At 54.7% G+C, this 23,757-nt stretch overlaps 2 protein-coding genes across 6 annotated transcripts in view; one reads left to right on the top strand and one right to left on the bottom strand.

The window, feature by feature from the left end:
- Positions 1-5,259, top strand: part of FNBP1 (formin binding protein 1) — a 135,889-nt gene extending 130,630 nt beyond the window's left edge. The window contains exons 16-17 of one of the 2 annotated variants that reach the window (XM_021691795.2): positions 643-801; positions 4,649-5,259. In XM_021691795.2, the coding sequence (XP_021547470.2) occupies positions 643-801; positions 4,649-4,656 (167 nt within the window). In that variant the 3' untranslated portion in view covers positions 4,657-5,259. Of the gene's footprint in view, positions 1-642; positions 1,590-4,648 lie in introns of those variants that run through there. The other variant, XM_044920807.1, reaches the window with a different exon arrangement.
- Positions 5,260-11,654: 6,395 nt separating this feature from the next.
- USP20 (ubiquitin specific peptidase 20) overlaps positions 11,655-23,757 on the bottom strand; it is a 40,244-nt gene continuing 28,141 nt past the window's right edge. For 2 of the 4 annotated variants that reach the window (XM_021691318.1, XM_021691319.1), the window contains 11 exons: positions 18,791-18,824; positions 18,549-18,594; positions 17,479-17,659; positions 17,275-17,401; positions 16,691-16,860; positions 16,521-16,602; positions 15,487-15,595; positions 14,543-14,645; positions 13,619-13,690; positions 13,070-13,246; positions 11,655-11,978 (listed from right to left, as the gene is read on the bottom strand). In XM_021691318.1, the coding sequence (XP_021546993.1) occupies positions 13,086-13,246; positions 13,619-13,690; positions 14,543-14,645; positions 15,487-15,595; positions 16,521-16,602; positions 16,691-16,860; positions 17,275-17,401; positions 17,479-17,659; positions 18,549-18,594; positions 18,791-18,824 (1,085 nt within the window). In that variant the 3' untranslated portion in view covers positions 11,655-11,978; positions 13,070-13,085. Of the gene's footprint in view, positions 12,928-13,069; positions 13,247-13,618; positions 13,691-14,542; positions 14,646-15,486; positions 15,596-16,520; positions 16,603-16,690; positions 16,861-17,274; positions 17,402-17,478; positions 17,660-18,548; positions 18,595-18,790; positions 18,825-23,757 lie in introns of those variants that run through there. The other 2 variants (XM_021691320.2, XM_021691321.1) reach the window with 2 other exon arrangements.

Genomic DNA, 23,757 nt, shown 5'->3' with positions numbered 1-23,757 from the left:
GCAAGTGGTCTTGGGGACCCCCGTTATTAAAGAGTGGGCCCAGAGAGGTCACGGTCAGCAAACTGCTCAGGCCCCTGGCTGACTGGAAGCAGGGAACAAAGACGGGAGGAAAGGGAGCGGACTCCTGAAGGTGCCCTCCTGGGGGCCCCCTGAAGTGGAAAGGTAGGAGAAAGATGTAGTTTGGGAAGAGACACAGCGAGGCCAGGTTTAAGAGCCAGGGCCGACGTTGGAAGTGGACACGTGTTTCGGGCCCAAGAAGGGGAAGCTTAGCTACCGGCAAGAACCGGGACGGGAGAGAGAGAAGTGGGGATAGTGTCTGAAAAGGTGTCATTTAAGGCCACAGGTGGTATGCTCCCCGCGAGAGACAGAGGAAGGGCAGAGCAAAGATGTCCCCTGGGGAAGCACCTGGCTTCCCGGGGTCGGGGGGAGGGGGCAGCTCTGGGTAGCTGGAGAAGGGTCCCGGAGAGCCGCAGTGGGGGGCCTGGAAGCTTCTGCGTGGTAGGAGGAGCCCTTGCAGGGCAACGGGGGAGGGGTCCGTGCATCTGTCGCTCGCCCGCTGCACCTCTTTCATTGCCAAGCTCCCTGTTTGCGCTCCGCCTGGATGTGACGAGAAGCTGACTCATTCTGATCTTGCTTCTCCAGGTCAGAATGAAGGGACCATCTCCGTGGTTGAAGGAGAAACACTGTACGTGATCGAGGAAGACAAAGGCGACGGGTGGACCCGCATTCGGAGAAATGAAGACGAAGAGGGTTATGTCCCCACTTCGTACGTCGAAGTCTATTTGGACAAAAATGCCAAAGGTGCTAAGACTTATATTTAATACAACTTAAAAAAAAAAAAAAAACTAAAAAAAAAAAAAATTGGAGTTGTCTCTCCCCACAACTATGACTGTTCCCGGCGGTTCTTCCAAAGCGTGGCTGGAGGATACCGGACCGGAGTGCCTGTTGTCACATGGCGGTGGGCTTGTAGGCATTCGACACCCGAATTTCCATGGCTAGTTTTGACTATAATCACGTTTCACTTGCTCATGAAATATGACGCGGAAAGCTGCCAACTGCCAATTTACAATTCTGTCATTTGAAATCGGATAAACAGTTCTTCTGGCAGTATCTGTAGGTATCCAAAAAAAAAAAAGAAGAAAGTTGCCTTCTAGCTTCTAATCGCTATTTCTGAATTTAAAGGTCCACACACATCAGAGGGGTGGGTAAGACTTCAGTTCTATCTCCAGTTCTATCTCGCAACTGCCATAAATGCAACCCCCTTAGAAAGTGTTACATTTTGTAACTTAATAACTTGAACTACGCTAGTTTGTTTAATCTTACAATCATTTGCTTTGGAGGAAATCATAAATAAAACCTCCCCCTCCTTGAGGAAAGAGTAAGACGAGTCCTATATTGGTACTAAACGTGTGTATTTTTCCTTAAACGTGTTTAAGATCATTGGTAGATCGCCGTGATTATCCTCTCCCCTCCGCACGATCCCAGACAACCGACTGAAATCTGGAAAAGCTTGGTTAACAATTACCCAGTTGACTTTTACAGGAGACCACTGAGCTCCCCGCTGCCACTGACAGAGTCGATCAGATGCCCTGGTGCTGTTTCGATCACTTACCAAAAACAGCGTGCTTCTGTTGGAGGTTTTGTGGCAAGTGGAGCTGTATTCAGCTCACACTTCCCCAGGTGGGGCTATAAATAGCAGCAGCTGCTTCTACACGCAGACCCCAGCTCCTCACTTCACAGAGGTGTTTGGGGTTTTTGGTTTGTTTGTTTGTTTGTTTGTTTTAATCCTTGACATCTTTTAAGACCCAAAATATGAATTTACTGAAAATCGTTTTATATAATGAACTATAGCCAGACTAAAATAAAGTATTTCACCATCTTGAAAGGGATCTGGGTCACGTGGGGATTTGCATTTTTAAATTGGCAACATAGGTAATGAAATCGATCACATGCATAGAGATGGGTACCCAGCCCAGTGTGTGTGCCCATTTCAAGAATCTACCCTGAGGTCACGGAGAACCAGCTATGAATGGCTCACAATAAAGGTGTCAAGTTCCAATTTACTTTTTATTTGGCTTTGAGAATTATTTATTCATGTCCTTCCTACTTTTAAATAGGAAATTAGCTCCTTGCTTTTACATCGTGAGCTCCTTTTATAAGCTCAAGTCGATTCAAAGCTGATTCTACCAAAAAAAAAAAAAAAAGCCGATTTAAAAATCAACAGCTGCTTATCTTCGGGGTGTGGCACCTGGCCAGAGTTATAGGTGCTTGTTGTAGATTCTAGCAGAAAGTTTGCTACATTCCCCAAGGACCACCAAAATGGAATTTAGTAAATGTTAATGACAGCCTGATTTTTAAAACATGTTTTATTGTTAAATAATGACAGATTGCCAGGAAGTTGTAAAGACAGTCCAGAGCCATCCTGTGTACCCTTCAGCCGGTGTCCCCCCAGTGGTGACTTCTGACGTAATGGTAGAATAATGCCCAAAGCAGGAAACTGACATCGGTCCGCCTGCTTATTAAAATATCATTTTGTGATTCAGATTTCTGTTGCCTTGTTCTACCTTTGCTGATGTAATATCGATAAAGCCATTCACCCTGGACCCCAGACCTCTCAGGAAAATCATTTCTGTTCCCCTTTTTAAATATTTGCCACAAGTAACTCAGCTGGCCCTGAAACCACGGGGATCCCTCTTCACGAGCTAGGGGAGGTTACAGCACTAGGCACGGACCCAGGAGAACGGGGGACCTCAGATATTAAAACCAGAGCTTTCTGTCCGATGATGGGACTCATTTCCAGCCTGTGAACTGCTACAGGAAGCAAACCAAACACTGAAAAAGTCTTAAAATGGCCGAGACAACGTGAGCCTTTGGAAGCCTCCCTTGGAAAGTATGGCATTCCATGACGTTGTTGTGGGTTTATTTAGGTTTTTGTGTTTTTTGTTTTTTTCTTAACAGTTGTGCAAATTTGATTCAGAAAATGGCTCAGTTGGTTTATGGGGGGCGGGGGGGCGTGTGTGGGTTTGGGCGTGTAATTGAATGCTCATGATTTTAAGTTGTGTGCCTCAGGCCCTTAGCACAGGCAGCTGCAGAGGAGGGACAGAACAAGTGTGCCTTGGTGCCTGCCGGTCAATGCACCGAGTATTAGGAGAAGTCCTGAAACCATTCCCAAAGAATCAGAATTCCCATTTCTGCCCAGAGCATACTCTGGTTTGTTCTACCCTCCCCCCACCCCCGGTTATCTGCTAAAATGAAAGAAGTCAAGTCTCGGCTTGTGGGTAAAGTTTTCTCCTTTTATTTTAGAGATACATTTAGAGATTACTCGTGTATGCGTAGAAGCCTGTCTTCCCCACCTGGTTTCTCAATCTGCTCGGCACCCCCAAGAACACTGCCCCCGCAACCCCTCCCAGCCCGCGGGGAACTCAAAGCAGCTGTTCTGTGCCCGTGCACACGTGTGTGTGTGTGTGTGTGTTTGTGTTGTCGTCTACAATGTGACTATTTAATAATTGCCAAAATATTTAGACTAGAGGAACGTCCAATGGGTCAGTTGGATTGTGACTGTCTTTTATGGTTCAGTTTGGTTTTTTAAATTGCTTTCTGTTAAATATGTCCCTAATCCCCCCATCCCCCCCATCCCCCATCTATTTGTATATACTGCCATTTAAAACCTAAAAGGATGACTTGAATTCGTTGTTTTAACGTTTGACTCTTTTGTCTGTTTGTTTTATTGGTGCTTCTGCTGCCTAATGACCATTTTTGTTTTTGTACCCGCGGGGGAAGCCGGAAGGACTAGGTCCCCTGCCGGCCACTCCAGACTTGAGTTTATTGTAGACACTTGTGTTCTGAGTAAGTTTTGTTCCAGTATGGCCAACATGATTGTCTCTCTCTCTTCTCACCCTGAAAGAAAAGAATCTGTCTGGCTCCTCTTAGTTGTACCCTCGTATCTGCCTCTCTAATAAACGTATTTTTCTCAGTGTTGTGTATTTTAAATGATTTTTCACCTTTCCGAGAACATGATTCTGTGTAATCCGGGTATTTAACTCTTTTGTCTTCAGTCATGGGGAACTTTTCCAGCCAAATGCTTTTTTAAAATTCTGCCCTCCCCCCACCCCCGCCTTTTAAATGATGACACCTTCTCTGTCTCTCTCGCCCTGCGTGCACCTGAGGGCTTTAGGAGTCTGTCTCTCCTTCCTCTCCTACCCCCTCCAGATGAAGAACTTTCACTGTTGATTGCTGAGTAGACGCTGAGTGACACGTTTTTCCTTTTCGCCAAGATTTTACTTTTTTTTTTGTAAAGCACCGAGAGTGTCGGTCAGGGAGAGAATCGGGCCTTGAAATTCCTTGCATCCTCCTGGGAAGCGGGTCATGTTTCTTTCTGCCGAGACTCGGTGGACCCAGAAAGAGGGGCCGGGGGTGGGTGGGTGCGGGTTTTCCATGTGGGCCCCTCTTCCCTGCAGGGAAGGCTAGCCCCTGAGGCGACCTGAAACCGTGAAAGTTCCTTATCTCAGACGTGCCCCATGGTAACACCCCACTGCTCTAAAGCTGTCCCCCTCCCGGGCGGCGCAGTCCACAGAGCAGACTGCCCGCCCCGGACCGCACCGCCGGCCTCCCTCTAAACACTTTCTCTTTCTGTCTTTTTGTGTTGTAGATTCCTAGAGGCGGTTGCAGGAGCCGGAGCCTCGGTGAGCCTTCCCAGGAGAAACCCTTTGGTCTGCTTGTCTCCGCAGGCCCGGGCGCCCGCGCACAGACGGCTCCCGGGCTGGGCCGGAGCGCGGCCCTCCGACGACATCTCAGCCTCAAGCCGTGTCCCCCCGACCCGCCACGCGGCTGCTTGCCGTTTTCTTTCTTTTCCTCCGACAGCATGCTTCTTGTGGCCCGGCTCCCCCCACGGCCCGTCCGGCCACCTCTCCGGGGGCAGTTCTGTCCCTGTCCCCGTCCCCCCACCCCCACCCCACATGGGGCCACGGAAGGCAGCTAGACACGTGCTCCCTCCTTCCCGGGCCCCTGCCTTGGCCCTCAGTCTGCCTGGCGCATCCTGGCCCGTCCATGGTTCACACTGTGCCTTTCGTGAAAACTTCGCCACCGGTCTCCCCGGGGGAGACTAACAGAATCTGGACAAGGAGGGTCAGGCGTGCACCAGGCGGACTGAGCGCCCGGATGTCATGGATGGGTTCCCGCGTCCCGAGTCCGTTGACTCTTCGGTGGTCCTTTTCTGGTTGGGGTCCTCACCTCATACTAAACATCGGCCCTTGCAACATTTCCTGGCCTGAGAGTGTCTGTGGGGGGCGCTGGGGGACACGGAGGCACGCACACGCATGCATGCATCCCCTCCATGGCGTGACACGCGCGAGCACACACACGTTTTGATTGGGAGCCTGTGCTCCGTGGCCTGGAAAGGTCTACACCAGAAGTAAATTCCATCTTCAGGGCCACACGCAGAAGCGTCCACCTTTCACGGGGCGAGGGAGGGTCCCAGCCCACCTCCCTGCCATCGCCCTGTGAACGGGAGCTGCGGGACGTGGCACTTGAGCGAGCGTCTCACCTCGGCCCTAGCTCCTTGCAAAGTGACAATTCCCGTCTTCCCGTGAATTCCCGAGATTCGCATCTTAGGATTCTAGCGCTTTCCTCACCAAAGAGCCTGTGAGGCTGGCGGTCCTTCAGGTGGTCCTGCGGCCACGGCTTCCGCATGTTCTCACGTGCTCCGAGGGCCACGGAGACTGGATGGAGTTGGCTTTTTGAGCGAAGTTCCCTTCCTCTTGCGGATCCTTGAGGAAAACGTGAGGCCGTGTAGCCCGTGGCCAGTCATGCCTTAGAGCAGCCTAGCTTCCCTTCTCTGGTGCAGACACGGTCGGGAGGAGTCACTGGCTGCGAGTTTCTGTGAACGAGACACCATCCAAAGCCCAAGAAGGAAATCGCCCTCTGTCTTCTCTCGTTCGGCTGTTGGTAACTAGGTGGTCACCTCGAACATCCTCAATTCTTCTCGGCCTTTATGAATCTCAGACAAGGATGTCTTACGGGAGCCAAAGGGACAGAAAGGACAGGTGCTAAGGGCTGGGCCTGTGTTCAGTGGCCAAAACAGGGTTCCTCTCAGTAAACCAGGGTTGAGCTCGACCACACACCCCCTTCCGAGAGAAACCTCCAGCAAGCAAATGCCTGGGGAAAGCAGGTGAAGAGAAGTGGCTTTGGGTTTAAAGGCGAGCAAGCAAGCAAGCATGAGCCGCCCCCTCTTCTGTCTCTCTGTCTCTGTCTCTGTCTCTCTCTTGCCCTGAAGGGGGCCAGGCCCTTCGGGTAAAGACTACCTGCCTATCTGCCTGGACGGCTGAGGCCGTGGGGGTCTCGGGGCTGCTCTGTTGGCAGCCCGCCTCCGTTCCCCACGGCGGCGGGGAGCTCCTCCACCTTGTGAGAGGGCTGCTTGCCAGATGCCCCGGGGCGAGGGGGGCCGGGCCTCCCCCGAGTCCCTGCAGACCTGCAGGTGTGTGGTTAGGCCGGGCGTCCCAGCAGCTCCACGGAGGCTCCTCCGCCAGCCCCGGGGGTGTGGGGGGTGGGTGGGGTCAGGAATCTCTAGGAACTTCTGAATCTCACCAAGCCAAGCTGACCGCTCTCCACTCCGCAAGGATGCTGAATGGTTTTTTTTAAATCGATTTTAGAGCCTCAGTAATGCATGTGCATTGCATCTTTCATATTCTGGGGTCAGGACAGATTCAGTTCTCACAACATAGGGAAAATGGTATAAACTGCAGTGATTTGTTCTTTTAGTGTCTGTTAAGCCCAATAGAGAATATGCTCGTATCTTGTAACCCCTGCGCCTTTTTTTTTTATTCCCTTCTGTACCACGTGCGTCCAGAAAGGAATGGATCCTTAGTGCTTCTCCGTGTTAGCCTTGGTGTTTGCCACCCCCCCCCCATCCCGCCTCTGGCGGGTCTGTGCCGCTGTGGGGCGGGGGCAGCGCTGCAAACCTGAGCTCATTCAAGGAGATAAGTCATTAGAGGGTAGTTGAGGTGTATCCTTTACTCTGGGGATCCTCCTGGGAAATCATCTCTATAGGAGTATGGACCAGTTCCCGTAGAGTAGGGGAACTTCTCCATCTGCTTCTCGGGCCCCCTCCGCCCCCCCCACGCCTGTCGTTTCTCCACTGATGCTAGAATAGTGTTGTTGTAAGAATGACTAAGTTTTAAAGCACCTGCCCTGAACATGACCTAAAAACAACGTTTTTCTGCTGGAAAGAGAGGAACTTGTCATTCACCCAGTTTTTCCTTTGCAAGATAAAAAAGGCATGGAAAGCTCTCGTGGGATTTTCCTTCGGGGGTTTAGCGCGCTCACCTCGGAAGCTTCCAGGCTGTGAGGCTCAGGCCAGATAAGCTGTAGCAGCTTATCTCGCAGCACAGAGGCCCCCCTCAGGCCTTCTGGTGACATCTGTAATTACAGGAGAGAGTTTATGGAACGCAAAAAAGTGACATGGATGCTAAGTATTTTTCCAGAAATCTTAGTTTCATACTTCCTCATACCTCTGCCTCCCCACACTGGTGCCGTGAAAACACTTCTTTAAAGAGTGGTCCAAAATTCTATTTTAGCCTGATGTTGAGCACCTTTAAACGTTTTGGTTTATTTGTGTGTGTGGCACTAATTCTAAACTTTGGAGGCATTTCAGTGTTGTAACGGCCCCCTGCCATTGTGAAGGTTCTGGAATTGCCCATTTGTCTCTGGAGATGGAATTAAACCAAATACAGTGCTTCCATTGGAAGGCTTATATTGACCTTGTAACTATATGTTAATCTTCTAAATGTTAAATAAAAGTATAACCTCTGTTATGTGGTCACGGGACTGTTTTGTGGCCCGAAGGAAGAGGAGACCTCGGGCCCGGAAGCAGGCCGGGGCCGCTGGGTCTGGGGAGGGGGGGGAGGGGGGAGGGCGGCTGGGGCTGGGCCCGTGTGCACCTCACTGATTTACTGCGTGAACCCAGGACAAGTCACGTAGCCATCCGCTCAGGCGCGCTTGCGACCCACTAGTTCTACCCACCACCCCACCTGCTGGAGGAAAAGCTGCGGGGGGCACTGATGTGGGATTCAGGTCGCTTCAGTACAGGGATTTGGGGGGGCTCCTTAGGAGCAGGAAATTTGTTTTCCATGCACATTCAGCAGGCAGCTACTCTAGGTCTTCAGGCCCCTATTGGGGGGGGGGGGTGCCGGGACCACGGGGCATGTTGGCATTCTGTGGGCAGTCTGCTCTGGCAAGTGCTCGAGCCCATCCTCTTGGTAGCCTGGCTGCAGTAACCACGGGCTTGTGTGACACTGAAGCGGGGAGGACCCCAGCCTGCCCCCTCCCCCAGGATGTGCGCAGCGGGAAGCCCCGTTTCCCTGCCAGCATGGAAAATCCCACCCCAGGCCTTAGGGGGAAGGTACAATGATTTGTGCCCACCTTTTTAGGTCCTAAGGCCCCTCAGAGCTGTTTTAGTACAGTCGGGAGGGAGTGAGGTCGCAGCAGAATTGCTGGGGGCGGGGGGGGGGCGGTAGGTGAGGCCACCAATAAGAGGCCAGGCCTCACCTCGGCCTTCACCTCCTCCCCCAAACAGATGTGAGTGGCCTTCAAAAAAGCAAGAGCTCCTGACTCCGAAGGCAGCAGACCTGTCGGTCAGGCTCCCCCAGTGGGCCTGGGAGACTCAGCAGCCCGCCCGGGGGCAGGGCCGGGCCCCCGCGGCCTCTCCTGGCCTCAGGGGCACCAGCCGCACCCAGACCCCGCAACACAGCCGCACAGGCGGTGGCGACCCCTAGCGGGAGAGGGGCCAGCACAGAGGGGAAGGACACCCCGTGTCGGGACCGGGTGACCAAGAACACAATGGAAGCGGGCTGAGCCGGAGGGTGGGGGTGGGGGGGTCAAGTGTCCCTCTTTTTTTTTTCAATTAAAGCAAAAGAGATCTCTGGAGTTGTTGGCCCCACGGGACAGCCCGGGGAGCCAACTCTGAATGGCTGCAGCCAAGTGAGGCGCTGCAGGCCTGTGGGAGGGAAGGTGCTGGGGGCGGCCGGCCAGAGAAATGGCTGGCCTAGCTCAGCGGGGCTAATGTCCCTGAGTCCTGGGCAGTGAGGAAGCCCCGTCCCTGGCTGGAGGACTCGCCTTCCCTCCCTGGCCTCTGCTGTTCTTTTCTGAGAAGGGGAGGCAGCAAGCCTGTGGCCAGCACCCTCTCGGACCTGGGATTAAAGTGCAAACCCGGCACTCAGCAGCCACTTTGTGAGCATCAGGAGCTGCTTCCCCCGAAGTGCATCCATGAGGCCCTGGTTTAAACACTACCTGTCCAGGGGCGCCTGGGTGGCTCAGTCGTTAAGTGTCTGCCTTCGGCTCGGGTTGTGATCCCAGGGTCCTGGGATCGAGCCCCACATCAGGCTCCCTGCTCAGCGGGAGGCCTGCTTCTCCCTCTCCCACTCCCCCTGCTTGTGTTCCCTCTCTCGCTGTCCATCTCTCTGTCAAATAAATAAAATCTTTAAACACTACCTGTCCAGATGGTATAGTGAGCGACCTGTACTTAAAGACCTCCCCTCCACTGGGGGCATTGCTGGGCTACAAAAAGGTGGAGCAGAATCGGAGAAAGGCCCCCCTGTGACTTTGTCCTCAGAGCTGAGGGGCCAAAAGCTGTGGGAGGAAACAATGGGGATCTCCTCATTCTCGGCTGTTGGGCCCGGGAAGGAGGCGGGGGGTGAGGTGGGGCGGGAAGGATCCCGGGCAGCATTCTGCCCCCTCAGTGTGCACATCCTTCCACCGGTGGCACCAGGCTGTGCCCTGTCCCCCCTCCCAGCTCCCCAGACACCACCTGGGCCAGGCTGCTCACTGCTCTCAGATCCAAGGAAGGGCTGGAGACGGCATCCTAACGCGTCCCTGGGACAGCTTTCCAGAACACACATTGTGTTACAGTGTGGACTGCCCTTTTCATAGCTTCTCCTCAGGGCGTTCATCTCCTCTCTGCTGCACACAGAGGAGCCAGAGGGAGGTGTGATTCCAAAACCCCACTCGCTTCCCCCGAGGCTCTGTGGGGCTCAAAACGAGGTGGTGTAAGACTCGCAGGATCATTTATGTTTGCACTGAATTCCAACTAGAACCAAGGTAGGAAGCTACACTTTTGGGGGGGCCTGCACCTTGCAAATGCATTTTCTGATGCGGGTTTGTGAGCAGAAGCACGGGCAGCCGCTGGCCCCCACGCTCCCCCGTCTGTGGGTAGAGGCTCTTGTCTCCTCTAAGAGGGGCTGCTGGAGGGAGGCCCAGGCCCAGCCGAAGGCAGGAGCCCGACGGCAGCGGGGGAGGGGATGCCTGAGGAGGAAAGGCTTCCCCACTGCCCCGGGCTTCCTGGCCCCACCCAGTCTGTGAACATCCACAGTCTCCTGTTTTGTCTCCCGATTCCAGCATCTGAGTTTGGCGGAGCCACTTAAAAGTCTGGTATATCGGGCGCCTGGGTGGCTCAGTTGGTTAAGCGACTGCCTTCGGCTCAGGTCATGATCCTGGAGTCCCTGGATCGAGTCCCGCATCGGGCTCCCTGCTCGGCAGGGAGTCTGCTTCTCCCTCTGACCCTCCCCCCTCTCATGTACTCGCTCTCTCTCATTCTCTCTCTCTCAAATAAATAAATAAAATCTTTAAAAAAAAAAAAAAAAGCCTGGTATATCAAGGGAAAATATAAAAGAAAGATTTTAAGGCCAATTTGGCACCTCCCTCTTTCTCCCCCACCTTCCCGTAGTACAATGAGTGTCCCCAAACCTCCGAAATCAGGCAATCCTTCTTCATTCTCAACTTCCACGGTAAACAAGGCCAATCACGAAATCCGTACCACGAATTCCGTGTACAACGTTCAAATGTGAGCAAAGCTACATACAAAAAATAGTGTTTAGACTCCGATACACACAGACGTGGGAAAGCTATAAAGAAAAGTGAAGGATGAAGGACAGGCAGGAGCTACTTCTGGGGCGGGGCGAGGTGGCGGCTGTGCTCAGGAGGGACCCACAGGGGCTCACGGGGCCCGGTGATGGCAACACCCGGGGATAACCATTCCTGATGCTGAACATGGGTCTGCACACTCACATCTGATGGGATTTCACAAGCATATGTGCTTCAAATAACACATAAAAACCTCCCATTCTTCTCTCCCCACCAAACCCCAACAAGTATAAACAAAAACCAACCAAAACCACAGGGAGAATAAAACACTAGCATCATCAAGTGCCGGGGAACTCCCCGTGTACGACCCCAGCAACCGTGATGCTGTGATTAGAGGAGCCAATGTCTGCCATCAGCCGAGGAGGGAAGGGTCCCTCCAGCTGTGGAGCCCTTGCCCACCCCAGGGAGGGTAACCCCAGCTCGCAGAGGTTACCCCAAGTGGCCGAGTGGCCGGGGGCACGGCGCCAGTAGGGGACCGGCCGGTGGGATGTGCTGGCCTTACCCCTCCCCCCCACACACATCTGGCCCCACTTCTCTGGGTCCAGGCTGGTTCCAGGAAGATGTGTCCGCGGCCCCCTCTTCCTCATCCGCTCCTGCAGCCTCCAGACACTGTCTGGTTTCAGAGCCCTGCCAAGCCCCCATCCTTGTGTGGTGGTGTGGACCGCCGACCCCCCGACCCCGGGCTCAGGCCCCCCGCTAACACAGTGAGCTGCCCGGACACAGACGACAGCAGGGTACTGTGGGGAACGCGTATGTATTTATTAGGACATTCTGAACACCGACGAGGCCTCGCCGACGGGGCGGCGAGTTTACAACCTGGCGCAGAACCTGTCACCAGCGGGGTGACGACGTGTGGCCGCCCAGCCCCACCACGGGGTCGCCTGCTGGCTGCAGCAGGAACTTTCAAAAGACTGTAGCACATGTCAAGGGACTCCAGAGCGGCTTGTTCTTCGATCACATGCTGCCTCGGTGGGGAAGGAACCGGGTAGAAGGACTGCAGAGTGAGCTACGTGCCGCGCCAGCTTCCGGGGCTCTGCCGGAATTCCAGCCACATCTGCTTCGAGAGACTGAAGGCCACGGCGTGTGGGGGCCTGGGTCCTGAGGCCCCTTCCCCGCCCCCGTTCCCTCTGGCCCTGACGAGGTGGGCATCTGGCCCCAGCAGCTTCGTCCAGGGGCATGGGCGCCCCCGGAGGCAAGGCCCAGCCCCCGGGGCTCATCCCAGCGCCCCAGCGTGGCCTGGCTCAGCATCCAGAACGGGCTTCCACGGCCGACTGAGAGCTGCCCCAGAGCCACAGCTCCCTGGGCTCCCCATACAGCGCGGCGAGAAACAGGGAGCCCCCCAGGGAGGCCGCATTCGCAGCAAAGCACAGTGACACGGGGCACTTGTCACCTGGTTCCCCGGTGGGGACGAGCGACAGCCAGACCGTGGGGCCAGCTCGGCAGCATGGGGAGCCAGGGACCAGCTGCCTCCAGAAACAAGCCCACCCCGGGTCCCCACCGCACAGGAGTCCAGAGTTGTCAGCCTGCAGGAGAAACGCTGAGAGCAGCCCAGGGTTCCGGGGCCTTTCTGTGACACTGGGGATTGGGGCCGAAGCGGGGCCTAGGGAGGAGCTGGGTCCGGCACCCCCACTGCTCCAGCTCGGGCCTCTGCACCCCAGCTCCCTGCTGTGCATCCCGGGTGCTGGCCAGCGCCTGGAGCTCCTCCCGCCCCTCGGCCCCTAGGCCACAGCCCCCGACTTGGAGCTCCAGGGACCCAAGCTGGGCCCGAGCGAGCGAGGGGGCGGGTGGGGGACACCAACGACCGTGACAAGTGGGCACAAAGACCCAAGTTAAGGAACGTCGCAGAGCCCTGGTCATTTGAAGAGCCCGAAGTGGATGTTACTTCCTAGTTGCGACATTACTCCCTGGAGCCCAAACGACTTTTCCGTCTCTTTACACATCTGGGTTTCCCAAACGGGCAGCCTCTCTTCCGGGCACAAGCACGCCCTCCGCAGGGAGGAGGGCCAAGGCGGGGGCCTGTGGGGACACTTGGGTCACTTAGCCTGGCGGGGCCCACAAGAGGGTTTTTCCAAACAGCCTCACGGAAGGTGCGTTCAGGGATGCACTCTTCCAACGCACAGGGGACGGGAGAGGGTCTCTGCAAAGGGAGGGGACTTACAGACTGGCCCACCAAGTCACACGGCCCGGGTCTCGGCTTCGATCTTCTGCTCCCCGTGTAGGCTCTCTGGGTCCTGGAGCTGGGCCACGCTCTGTCGGATGGCGATCTCGGGGCCGCCGCCATACAGGTTGTTCAGGTAGACCCAGGTCTCCTCTGAAATCTGCCCGTAGTCAGCTCCTGCGGGGCCCCAGAGGCCACGTGGTCGGGGCTGGGCCTGCGCGTGCCCCCTCACCCCGTCCGGGAAGCCATGGTCTTGGCCGTGGGGGCTCCAGGAGGTCTGGGCCCCACGAGGGAGCTTCCGTGCAAAGCTGCTCAAGAGCAATCTCGGGCTGCTCCACGGGGACGTCCGTCCGCTAAGGACCCCAGAAGGCACATCTCCGCTGCCACCCATTTCCCGGGGTGGGGGGGTGCCCGCAAAGGGCAGGCAGAGGCCAGCACAGGGCCTGGGTAGGAGCGGCGGGGGCTCCCGGAAGGACTGATTGGCAGCCAGGAGGGACCGTGGGGAGGCTGGCTGGCCGGGGAGGCAGGCCTGGAGCCGGCGAGACTCACCCTGCTTCAGTTGGATGTGGCCGCTTCCTTTGACCTGTGCAATCCTGCTGTTGTCAATGGGCCCAGGGGGCTCTGGAACAGACGCAGCTCAGGCTCAGCGCCTCTGGGCCTCTGCAGCAGCGGGAAGCCCCCCGGTCCCCAACACAGCCCTCCAGCTCTCAACAGGTAAGAGCCGTCCTCAAGGCATGACTCCAACACCGCGACCCCAGAGAGGCCGTCCGGGGCCCACAGGGTCCGTGTGACATCCTCACAGGGGCAGGTGTGGGGCACGGGATGCTCATCCACAGAAGGGATTTCTGGGACTCGGGCACTGGCTTCAGAGCACCCTTCCCCAAACCTCACGTAACCCTCAGCCACCGTGGGACTTGAGAGCTGTTCCCAGAGGCAGGGCGAGGACCTGCCCAGGGAAGAGCTGGCTGAAGGCGAAGCCGGGGCCCGAGCGCGGGCTGCCAGCAACTCTCCAGCGCAGCCGAGCCTGCCTGCCTCCCCCAACCCTAGGGAGCCCCCGGGGCGTGCCTGGCACCTCACCACCTAGCAGGGCCTGGACGGCAGCTAGGCCCCTCCCCTTGCCCCGAGGCCTGGCTGGTGCTTAGGCCCTGAAAGGCCAATGTCCCGGGCACAGAACCTGCTGACCCTGCCAGGCCCCCCAGCCCTAGGCTGGGAGCCATGTGTGGAGCTCGGGCTCTGCTGTTTCTTGCCGGGGACTGCGGATGACTCTGGGAGGCAGCCTTGTCTGGGCACAAGCAGGGACAGGACGTGAGGAAGGGGTGAGCAAGATGGCTCCTGTCCTGCTGCAGCAAGAAGGCCTGGCCCTGGGCGCTGGGTGGCCTGGCCCGGGGTAGGGGGGATGGGACAGTGATCCCAGCCCTGGGGCAGGGGGAACAGCTGTGCTGGGGGCGGGCGGGGGGGCCGTGCTCCACTCACCGTTGTCCTTGCCCTTGACAAAGGCCTCCCACTCCCGAAACCACTGCATGCTGATGCAGTAGATGACACCGGGGGACTCCTCCGCCTGGAAGGCTTTGTTCAGCTGGGCCGCCGGGGAGAGTCAGCAGAGGGGAGGGTCGGCACCACTGCCCAGCACCCCGCTGGCCCTCCCCCTCATCCCCAACTCTTAGAACACACTAGATACTCCAGGTAGAAAACTTGGGGCTCCCAGACAAGTCCCACCACTCCAACGTCTGCAGGGAACACTTGGGGGGATCTCTCCAACCGAGACCACAGGCCGATGCGGCTCCCCCCACTTAACTGAATGCGCTGATTTGCTCCATTAACTCTTCTGACCCGTCATTTTTCCACGGGCACAAAGCTCAGTGGCCTTAACTGTCTTTCACCCACGATCCACCCCCGAAGGGCGGGTGGTCCCCGGTCACCCTGTTCCGAGCAGCCCTGGGCCTCACACACGCCTGCTTCCTCTCCTGAACAGGATCATCCTGGGTCGTTTTGCCACTTGCTTTTTTCACTTAATGCACCTTCCGTGTCACTTTGCAGAGCCCCGTGGTTCTCACTAGCGGGGAGATCTGCCGCCCAGGGGACATGGCCGATGTGTGCAGGTGATTTTTGTGGTCACTGGCATGCGGGGGGCCAGGGATGCTAACTGTCCTCTCACACACAGGACAGCCCCCACAATAAAGAGTCACCCAGCCCCAAACAGCAGGGCTCTGTTCTTTCCAGAGCTGCTCAAGCAGAGGGACCTGAGCCTCCGGAACCCGACCCTCTGAGAGCAAAGCCTGCAACGTCTGGCCACTCCGTTCTCCCACAGGACAGGTCTTCCAAACAGAGCCTGACCGCACACGGCTCTTCAGTCCCCGGCTCCCCACATGTCCCCCCAGAGGCCGGAGGCACGGCACACCGCCCCCGCCCGCACGCACCTTAATGAAGGTGTCGATCTCGATCCGCCTCCGCTTGGCCAGCGCCTCGATCTCCACCTGGCAGATGCAGCACACGTACAGATGGTTCACGGCGGGGCCGCCCCCAAACCTGCGCCCGGGGGGAGGGCAGAGAGAGAGAGAGCACGTGAGCGCACCCTGAGGGGAGGGGTCCGGGAGGGGAGGCGGCAGAACGTGACTGCCCTCCACGTGGCGGGTTTCTCCTCCTCCTCCGGGGAGCCTCCCTGATGCTGCCCTGGGTGCCCAGTGCTCGGGCCTGTTGACTTCTCTGTCTCCCTCACACGACTGGCAGGGGGACCGGCATGCCAGTGGGCCCACAGTACCCGGCCCCGCACCCGGCCTAGGCATGTCACAAAGCTATGTTTAAAGGCTAAAGGGCAGGTTAACATTCTTGCTTCCTCTCTTGGCTACTGGGCAGGAGCCGCGGTGGCCACCAGCCCACCCAGCCAGATCCCGAGGACGGTGTCAAAGGGAGGCAGAAGCTTGTCCCCCTGCAGGTAGGAGGGCGAATTCCCACGGGATATGGGGATACATCTCCCTATGGGGCTCTGACCCACCCACCACCACCAGCCAAGTCTGCACCTGACCTGCCAGCGGATGGGGGAAAGCCTGTCCGAGGAGAGGCCTCCCCTGCCTGTCTGATTACTCTCTTAGGGGGGCACATCCCACCTGCCCATCTGCAGAGCGACCCAGGCCTAGGCAGGTCCTCGACATGAGAGCCACGTTTCTGGTCCTGAGGGACTTGAACCTGGAGGGCCTCAGGCCGCACAAGCCCCAGGTCATCGAGCTGGGCCGGCCCGAGCCAGCACGCCGGGGACTATCTGTGAGAGGGACCTGCTGGCCTTGGCTGGAGCCAGTCTCTGTCCCTCCCGACTGTCAGGGCCCGACGGGTGCCCGCAAGTGTCTTCGTCGCTGCAGTCACGCGCAGGGAGGCTGGCAGCTACTTCTAGGCAGCGTGGGGGCCCCTCCTGGCCCCGCGGACGGCGGCCCGGACAGGAGCAGGCACGGCACCTTACCTGTTATACAGATGCTCCCACACGTTCTGGGGCAGGATCACCACCAGGTCGTCGATGTAGTGGTATTTGTGGGGCGGGATGCCTGTGGAGGGAGGCACAGGGATGGAGTGCTGGGGGCTCGGCCGCCCGCCCCCTCCCCCCGACCCCGATCACAGAGGAGGCGCCCTCACCTCCGTGGGAGCAGAGGAAGGTATGATTGGTGATGGGCCCCGGCTCGGCGAACGTGTTGAACTTGTTGAGCCATTCCCGAGACACGTAGAACCGCAGCAGGCTGGGCTCCCGCATGGCAGCCAGGGATACCACTTGCTGCCGTTCCCGCACAGCCTCCTCACTGCTCTTCCTGCAGCAGGGGTGGGGCAGGGGTGGGCAGAGCAGGGGTGAGCAGGGGTGGAGCAGGGATGGAGCAGGGGTAGGGCAGGGGTGGGGCAGGGGTGGGTAGTGGAGCCCCTGGCAGCATCTCAGCGGCCCCACCACCCCTGCCAGAGTGCGGGCCACGATCACTCCCACAGGAGAACTACAGGAAGACCCAAACTCAACTTCTTGGGTTCCCCGCTTTCCCCACAGCCAGAAGGCTCTTTCTTACAAGTTGGAACCCTTACTGCCCGGGGCCTAGAACCTTCCAGGCTCCACCCCCCACCACAGGCACCCAGAGTAAAGCCCCAGGGCGTAGGGGCTGGCCATCCCGGCCCACAGGTCACCCATCTGTCCTTGACCTGGACCCCTCCCCGCCGAGACAGCCTGCCCGGGGCCCCACCGGTAGAAGAGCACGTAGGCCTCGGCGTTCTGCACCACCGTCTCGTGGACCTCAGTGACATACTGGTCGTCAAACTCGTACCACTGCCCGTTGATCACGTTTTGGCAGTAGGCGATGTAGTGGCCACCTGCGGCGGGAGGGGCAGGCTGGTCACGGATGCCCCAGGGGACGGGGACAGGGGTGAGGCAGGGGCAGCTGACTCACTGCCTGCCGTGCCGTGGTGGCAGATGACCGAGAGGAGGTCGTAGGTGGTGATCTGGGACGTGCACTCCTTGGCAAGGAATGGACGCAGGTCAAGTCCCTCGAGGGGGAAGGAGACGTGGCTGCTGATTTTGAACGAGTACATGACCTCGTGCCGAAAGCGCTTCAGGTGGATGCACAGGATCTGGGGGGTGAGGGAGGAGGCGGCGGTCATTCCAGACAGGGCTGGCCGGGGCCCTGTGACCCCCGGTAACGAAGCGGGGGCTCAAGGCTGGGCTCTGGGACACCCACCGGCCCACTCAGGTCTCGCCCTCCAGGTGAGCACAGGAAACGAAGCAGCGAGAGCCTTCCGGAGGCCCAGGCCAGCTGAGGGATCCCGCCCACTGGCCAGCTGGCCACTCGGAAGAGCTGTGCACGGGAGCTGAGCTAGCTCACTGCACGGCCCCGGGCAGGGGCGCCCCCGCAGGCTGTGCCCGAGGGCGGCGCTGGGCCGGGCAGGAAGCTGACCGTCAGAACTCTGACTACCAGTTCTGTGGCACCGACTTCCCCACAGCTTTTCCACACAGGCTTCCCAAACCTGCTCGGCACCACCCAAGCACCCGCATCCCGGGCCACGCTCCTCTGCGCTCCGGCCACGCGGCCCTTCCTGGGTTTGGCCAAGCCCGTTCCTGCCTCGGAGCTCTGCCTGCCTGCTTCTTCCCGCTCTCCCTCTACCAGGCTGAAGCCAGCCCCTGTGCTCAGGGCTCACTCAGACCCACTTCCCTCAGAATGGCCTTCCCCAATGCAGACGGCCTGGTGGCCACGTCCCTCCCCAGACACCTGTCTTCCTCCAGGTGGCACCCTCCACCCCACACCTGCAGAGTGTAGGGGGAGCTGAGGGAGGGTCCCAAGTCACAAAGAGAGAGATGAGCCCCTCCACCTGCCAGAGCCTCCCCCCACAGCAGGTCTCTCAGCCGAAGCAGGAGACGCCCCCCTGCCCTAGGCCTCTTCAGCTCAGGCTCCCTGAGGCAAAGGGTGACCGCTCCACCACACACCAGCAACAGGCAGAGACCGCGGGAGGCTGCCCCACTCACCTCGGGCAGCCGCAAGACCTTACAGTACTTCACCCCGTTCCGCAGCCTGGCAGGGAAGAAGGGGGGAGAAGCGGTGAGCATCCCGGTGTGCGGGCAGAGGGGCCCGGCGAGCACCCTCCCCACACGGTCACCTCTCTGAGGTCAGGGTCAAACTCTCTCGAGGAACCGGGGAAGTACGTGGGACACAGACCGAGGCGTGGGAACGGACAGCTGGGGGGAAAGCCCAGAACACACACACTTACTTTTTACACCGTTCACAGCTGTACATGTTGTCACCTAGGGCAGGAAATGCAGACAACGGTGAGCAGGGACCGGAAGTGGGAGCCGAGGTGGACATAACGATTTATGCTTACGAGACACAACCCGATATGCCGCCTGCAAGAGACTCACTTCAGCTTTAAGGGCACACGGGCTGAGAGAGAGAGGGATGGAAGGAGACATTCCCTGCGGATGGAAAGCAACAGAACAGAGGACGCTGTACTGACATCACATAAAGTAGACTTTCAGTCAAAATCTGTCCCAAGAGACGAGGAGAGTCACTATGTAGTGATAAAGCAGTAATTCAACAAGAGGACGTAACCATTGCAAATATATGCATCCAACACCGCAGCACCTAGATATTTCAAGTGAACATTAACACAACTGAAGGGAGAAACCGTCAGCAATACAATAATAGTCAGGACTTCAATATCCCACTTTCAACACTGGGCAGATCATCCAGACAGAAAATGAATAAGGGAACCAGACCTGAATGACTACAGACCAAATGGGCCTAACAGACATATACAGAACATTCCATCCAACAGCACCGGAATATACATTCTCAAGTGCCCATGGAACATTCTCCAGGACAGCTCCAGGAGCTGGGCCACAAAGCAAGCCTTAATGAATTTGGGAAGATGAATATCATATCGAGTATATTTCCAACCACAGTAGTATAAAACTAGAAACCATGAACAGGAGGAGAACTAAAAAATTCACAAACAACACACGCTGACAGACAAGTCAAAGAAAAAAATCAAAAGGGAACTCAGGAAGTATCTCAAGATAAACGAAAATGAAAACACAACGTACCAGCACATACGAGATGCAGCAAAAGCAGTTCTAAGAGGGAATCTCATAGCAATAAACACCTACGTTAAGAAAAAAGAAAGATCTCGGGCACCTGGGTGGCTCAGTTGGTTAAGCGACTGCCTTTGGCTCAGGTCATGATCCTGGAGTCCCTGGATCGAGTCCCACATCGGGCTCCCTGCTCGGCAGGGAGTCTGCTTCTCCCTCTGACCCTCCTCCCTCTCATGCTCTCTGTCTCTCATTCTCTCTGTCTCAAATAAATAAATAAAATCTTAAAAAAAAAAAAAAGAAAGATCTCAAATGAACAACCTGACTACACCTCAGTGAATTAGAAAAGGAAAAATAAGTTGAGCCCAAACTTGGCAGAAGGAAGGAAAGAATAGAGATTAGAGCAGAAATAAGTAAAACAGAGATGAGAAAATGAATAGAAAAAAAGTCAGTGAAACTAAGAGTTGGTTTTCAGAAAAGATAAAATTGAAAAAACCTTTAGCTAGGTCAGCAAAATGAGAGAGAGAGAAAGAGAGAGAGGGAGGGAGGACTCAAATAAACTAAACGGAAGAGGACTCTTAAAACTGACACCACAGAAATACAAAGGATCATAAGAGGCCCTACAGCCAATTAATTGTACACCAACAAACTGGATAACCTAGAAGAAATGGATACATTCCTAGAAACATACAACCTACCAAGACTGAATCATGCAGAAAGAAAAAAATCTGAATAGACCAATAATGAGTAAGGAGATTGAAGCAATAATAAAAACAAACAAGAAACCTCCCAATAAACAAAAGTCCAGGACCAGATGGTTTTGCTGGTGAATTCTATCAAACAGTTAAAAAAGAACTAACACTAATCTTTCTCAAACTCTTCCAAAAAACTGAGGAGGGTACCCTGATACCAAAGGGAGATAAGCACACGATAAAAAAAGAAAACCACGGGCCAATATCCCTGATGAATATAAATGGAAAAATTCTCAACAATATTCTAGCAAACCGAATTCTGCATCATATTAAAAGGACCACACACCATGATTAAATGGAATTTAACTGTGGGAGGCAAGTATGGTTTATCATACACAAATCGATGCACATGATACTCTACATTCATAGAATAAAGGATAAAAATCATATGATCCTCTCAACAGAGACAGAAAAAGCACTTGACAAATTTCAACACCCTTTCACGATAAGAGCTCTCAACAATTGGGTGTAGAGGGAACATACCTTAACACAACAGAGACCACATAAGACAAGTCCACAGCTAACCTCATCCTCAACAGTGACAAGCTAGAAGCTTTTCCCCTAAAATCAGCCATGAAACAAGGGTGCTGCCTCTCACCACGCCTACTCAACCCAGTACTGGAAGTCCTAGCCAGAGCAATTAGGCAAGAAAAAGAAATAAAAGACATCCGAATAGGAAAAGAGGAGGTAAGACTGTCTGCAGGTGACATACCTTATACTTAGGAAACCTAAAGACTCCATCAAAACATTGTTAGGACAAATCTATGAGTTCCGTAAAGTTGCAGGGTACAAAATCAACATAAAAAAGTCGGTGGCATTTCTATACACTGACAGTGAAATATCTGAATGAGAAATAAAGAAAACCATCCCATCTACAATTGTGTCAAAGACGATAAAACACATAGGAATAAATTTAGCCAAGGAGGTGAAAGATCTGTATGCTGGAAACCATATGACACTGATGAGAGACATTGACAAAGAGGGCTCTGACATCATGGAAAATACAGCCCAAGGTTCCTGGCTCAGAGCTTCTAAAGTCCTTGTACTTTCCTAAGTGGTAAGAGCACTGGGAACATCATTTGTCCTGATATTTGCTCTTTGACCCTGCTTCCTGACACAAGATTCCTAAGTCCCTTGGAATTTCCTAAGTGATGACAGCGACTTTTGTTCTATGAGGTAACTCTAGGGGCACCTGGATGGCTCCGTTGGTTAAGTGTCTTACTCTTGGTTTTGGCTCAGGTCATGATCTCAGGGTCATGAGATTGAACCTGCATCGGGCTCCATGCTGAGCATGGAGTCTGCTTGAGATTCTCTTCCTCTCTCTCTGCCCCTCCCCCTGCGCACACGTTCACTCACTCTCTCTCTCCCCCTCCAAAATAAAAAAAATAAATAAATAACAAGATGACTGTGGACGGTTCCGGAATCAGGGCTGGTCACCAGAAAGACCAAGCCATGATTAGAAGTTTGGAATTTTCAGCCACACTTGTGTTCTACAGACAGGAGTTTATAACTGATCATGCGTATGTGAAGAAGCCTCCATAAAAATCCCAATAGCATGGGCTTTGGAGACCTTTGGAGTTGGTGAACACATGGAGACCGAGAGAAAGTAGCGAGCTCAGAGACCGGAAGCTCTGCGCCCCTTCCCACATACCCTGCCCTGTGCATCTCTTCCATCTGGCTGTTCCTGAGTTACAGCCTTTTATAATAAACCAGTCACCTAGTAAGTGATGGCTCTAGCAAATTTATCAAACCCGAGGAAGAGGGGTTGGAACCTTCGATCTATAGCCGATCAGTCTGAAGCACAGATGACAAGCGGGACTTGTGACTGGCTCTTGGGGAGGGGAAGTCTTGTAGGACTGAGTCCTTAACCTGTGGGACCTGATGCTGTCCCCAGGTGACAGTATCACAACTGAGTTGAATTCTCAATACCCAGCTGGTGTCCCATAACCGCGTGGTATGGGCAAACCACCATGCATCTGGTGTCAGGAGTGTTGTAAGAGTGATGGGACAAAGACGGAGCTGTTTCTACACAATGACCAAATAAGTGAGAAGATACCCTGCATTCATGGATCAGAACAATAAATATTGTCAACATGTCCATGCCAGCCAAAGCCATCTATAGATTCAATGCAATCCCCATCAAAAGTCCAGTGACATTGTCCACAGAAATAGAAAACAATCCTAAAGTTCACATGAAACTACAAAAGATCCTAAATGGCCAAACAATCTCGAGCAAGAACAAAGCTGGAGGCATCCCATTTCCTCGCTTCAAACTATACTACAAAACAACAGTCATCAGAGCAGTATGCTCCTGGCATGACAACAGACACAGAGACCAAGGAACAGAACTGAGAGTCCAGAAATAAACCCATGCATATATGGGCAACTAATATTTGACAAGGGAGCCAAGAATATTCAACGGGGGAAAAGAGAGTCATTTCAGTAAATGGTGTTAAGAACGCTGGATATTGGGGCACCTGGGTAGCTCAGTCGTTAAGTGTCTGCCTTCGGCTCAGGTCATGATCCCAGGGTCCTGGGATCGAGCCCCGCATCGGGCTCCCCGCTCAGCGGGAAGCCTGCTTCTCCCTCTCCCACTCCCCCTGCTTGTGTTCCCTCTCTCACTGTGTCTCTCTCTGTCAAATAAATAAATAAAAATCTTTAAAAAAAAAAAAAGAACACTGGATATTCACATGCAAAGGAATGAAATTGGACCCTTGTCTCGTACCACTCACAAAAATTACCCTGAAGTGAAATGGATGAAAGGCTTAAATAGAAGGCCTGAAACCATACAACTCTAGAAGAAAACATATGGAAAATGCTCTTTGACATTGGTCTTGGCAATGTTTTGGATAGGACACCAAAAGCACAAGCAACAAGAGTAAAAACAAACAAGCGGGACTACATCAAACTAAAAAGTTCTGCACAACAAAAGAAACAATTTGCAAAATAAATCAGCAACCCACAGAACGGGAGAAAATATTTAGAAACCTATATCAGATAAAGGATTAATATCCAGAATATGTAAGGAATTCATTCAAATCAATAGCAAAAAACCAATAATCCATTCAAAAAGTGGCAGAGGACCGAAGAGACATTTTTCCAAAGACAAACAGATGGCCAACAGGTACATGAAAAGATGCTCAACATCACTCATCATCAGGGAAATGCAAATCGAAACGATGAGCTATTACCCCACACCTGTTTTAGATAGCTACTCAAAAAGAGATTTTAAAAAATGAGATAACAAGGTGTTGGCAAGGATGTAGAGAAGGGGGAACTTGTGCATTACTGGTGGGAATGGAAATTGGCAGAGCCATCCTGGAACACAGTGTGGAGGTTCCTCAAAAAATTAAAAATAGGGGGCGCCTGGGTGGCTCAGTTGTTCAGCGTCTGCCTTC

The sequence above is a fragment of the Neomonachus schauinslandi genome, chromosome 13, assembly GCF_002201575.2.
Source record: "Neomonachus schauinslandi chromosome 13, ASM220157v2, whole genome shotgun sequence".
NCBI classification, from domain to species: domain Eukaryota; kingdom Metazoa; phylum Chordata; class Mammalia; order Carnivora; family Phocidae; genus Neomonachus; species Neomonachus schauinslandi.
Note: the sequence above shows the minus strand (reverse complement) of the source record. Positions and strands in the feature narration are given on the sequence as shown.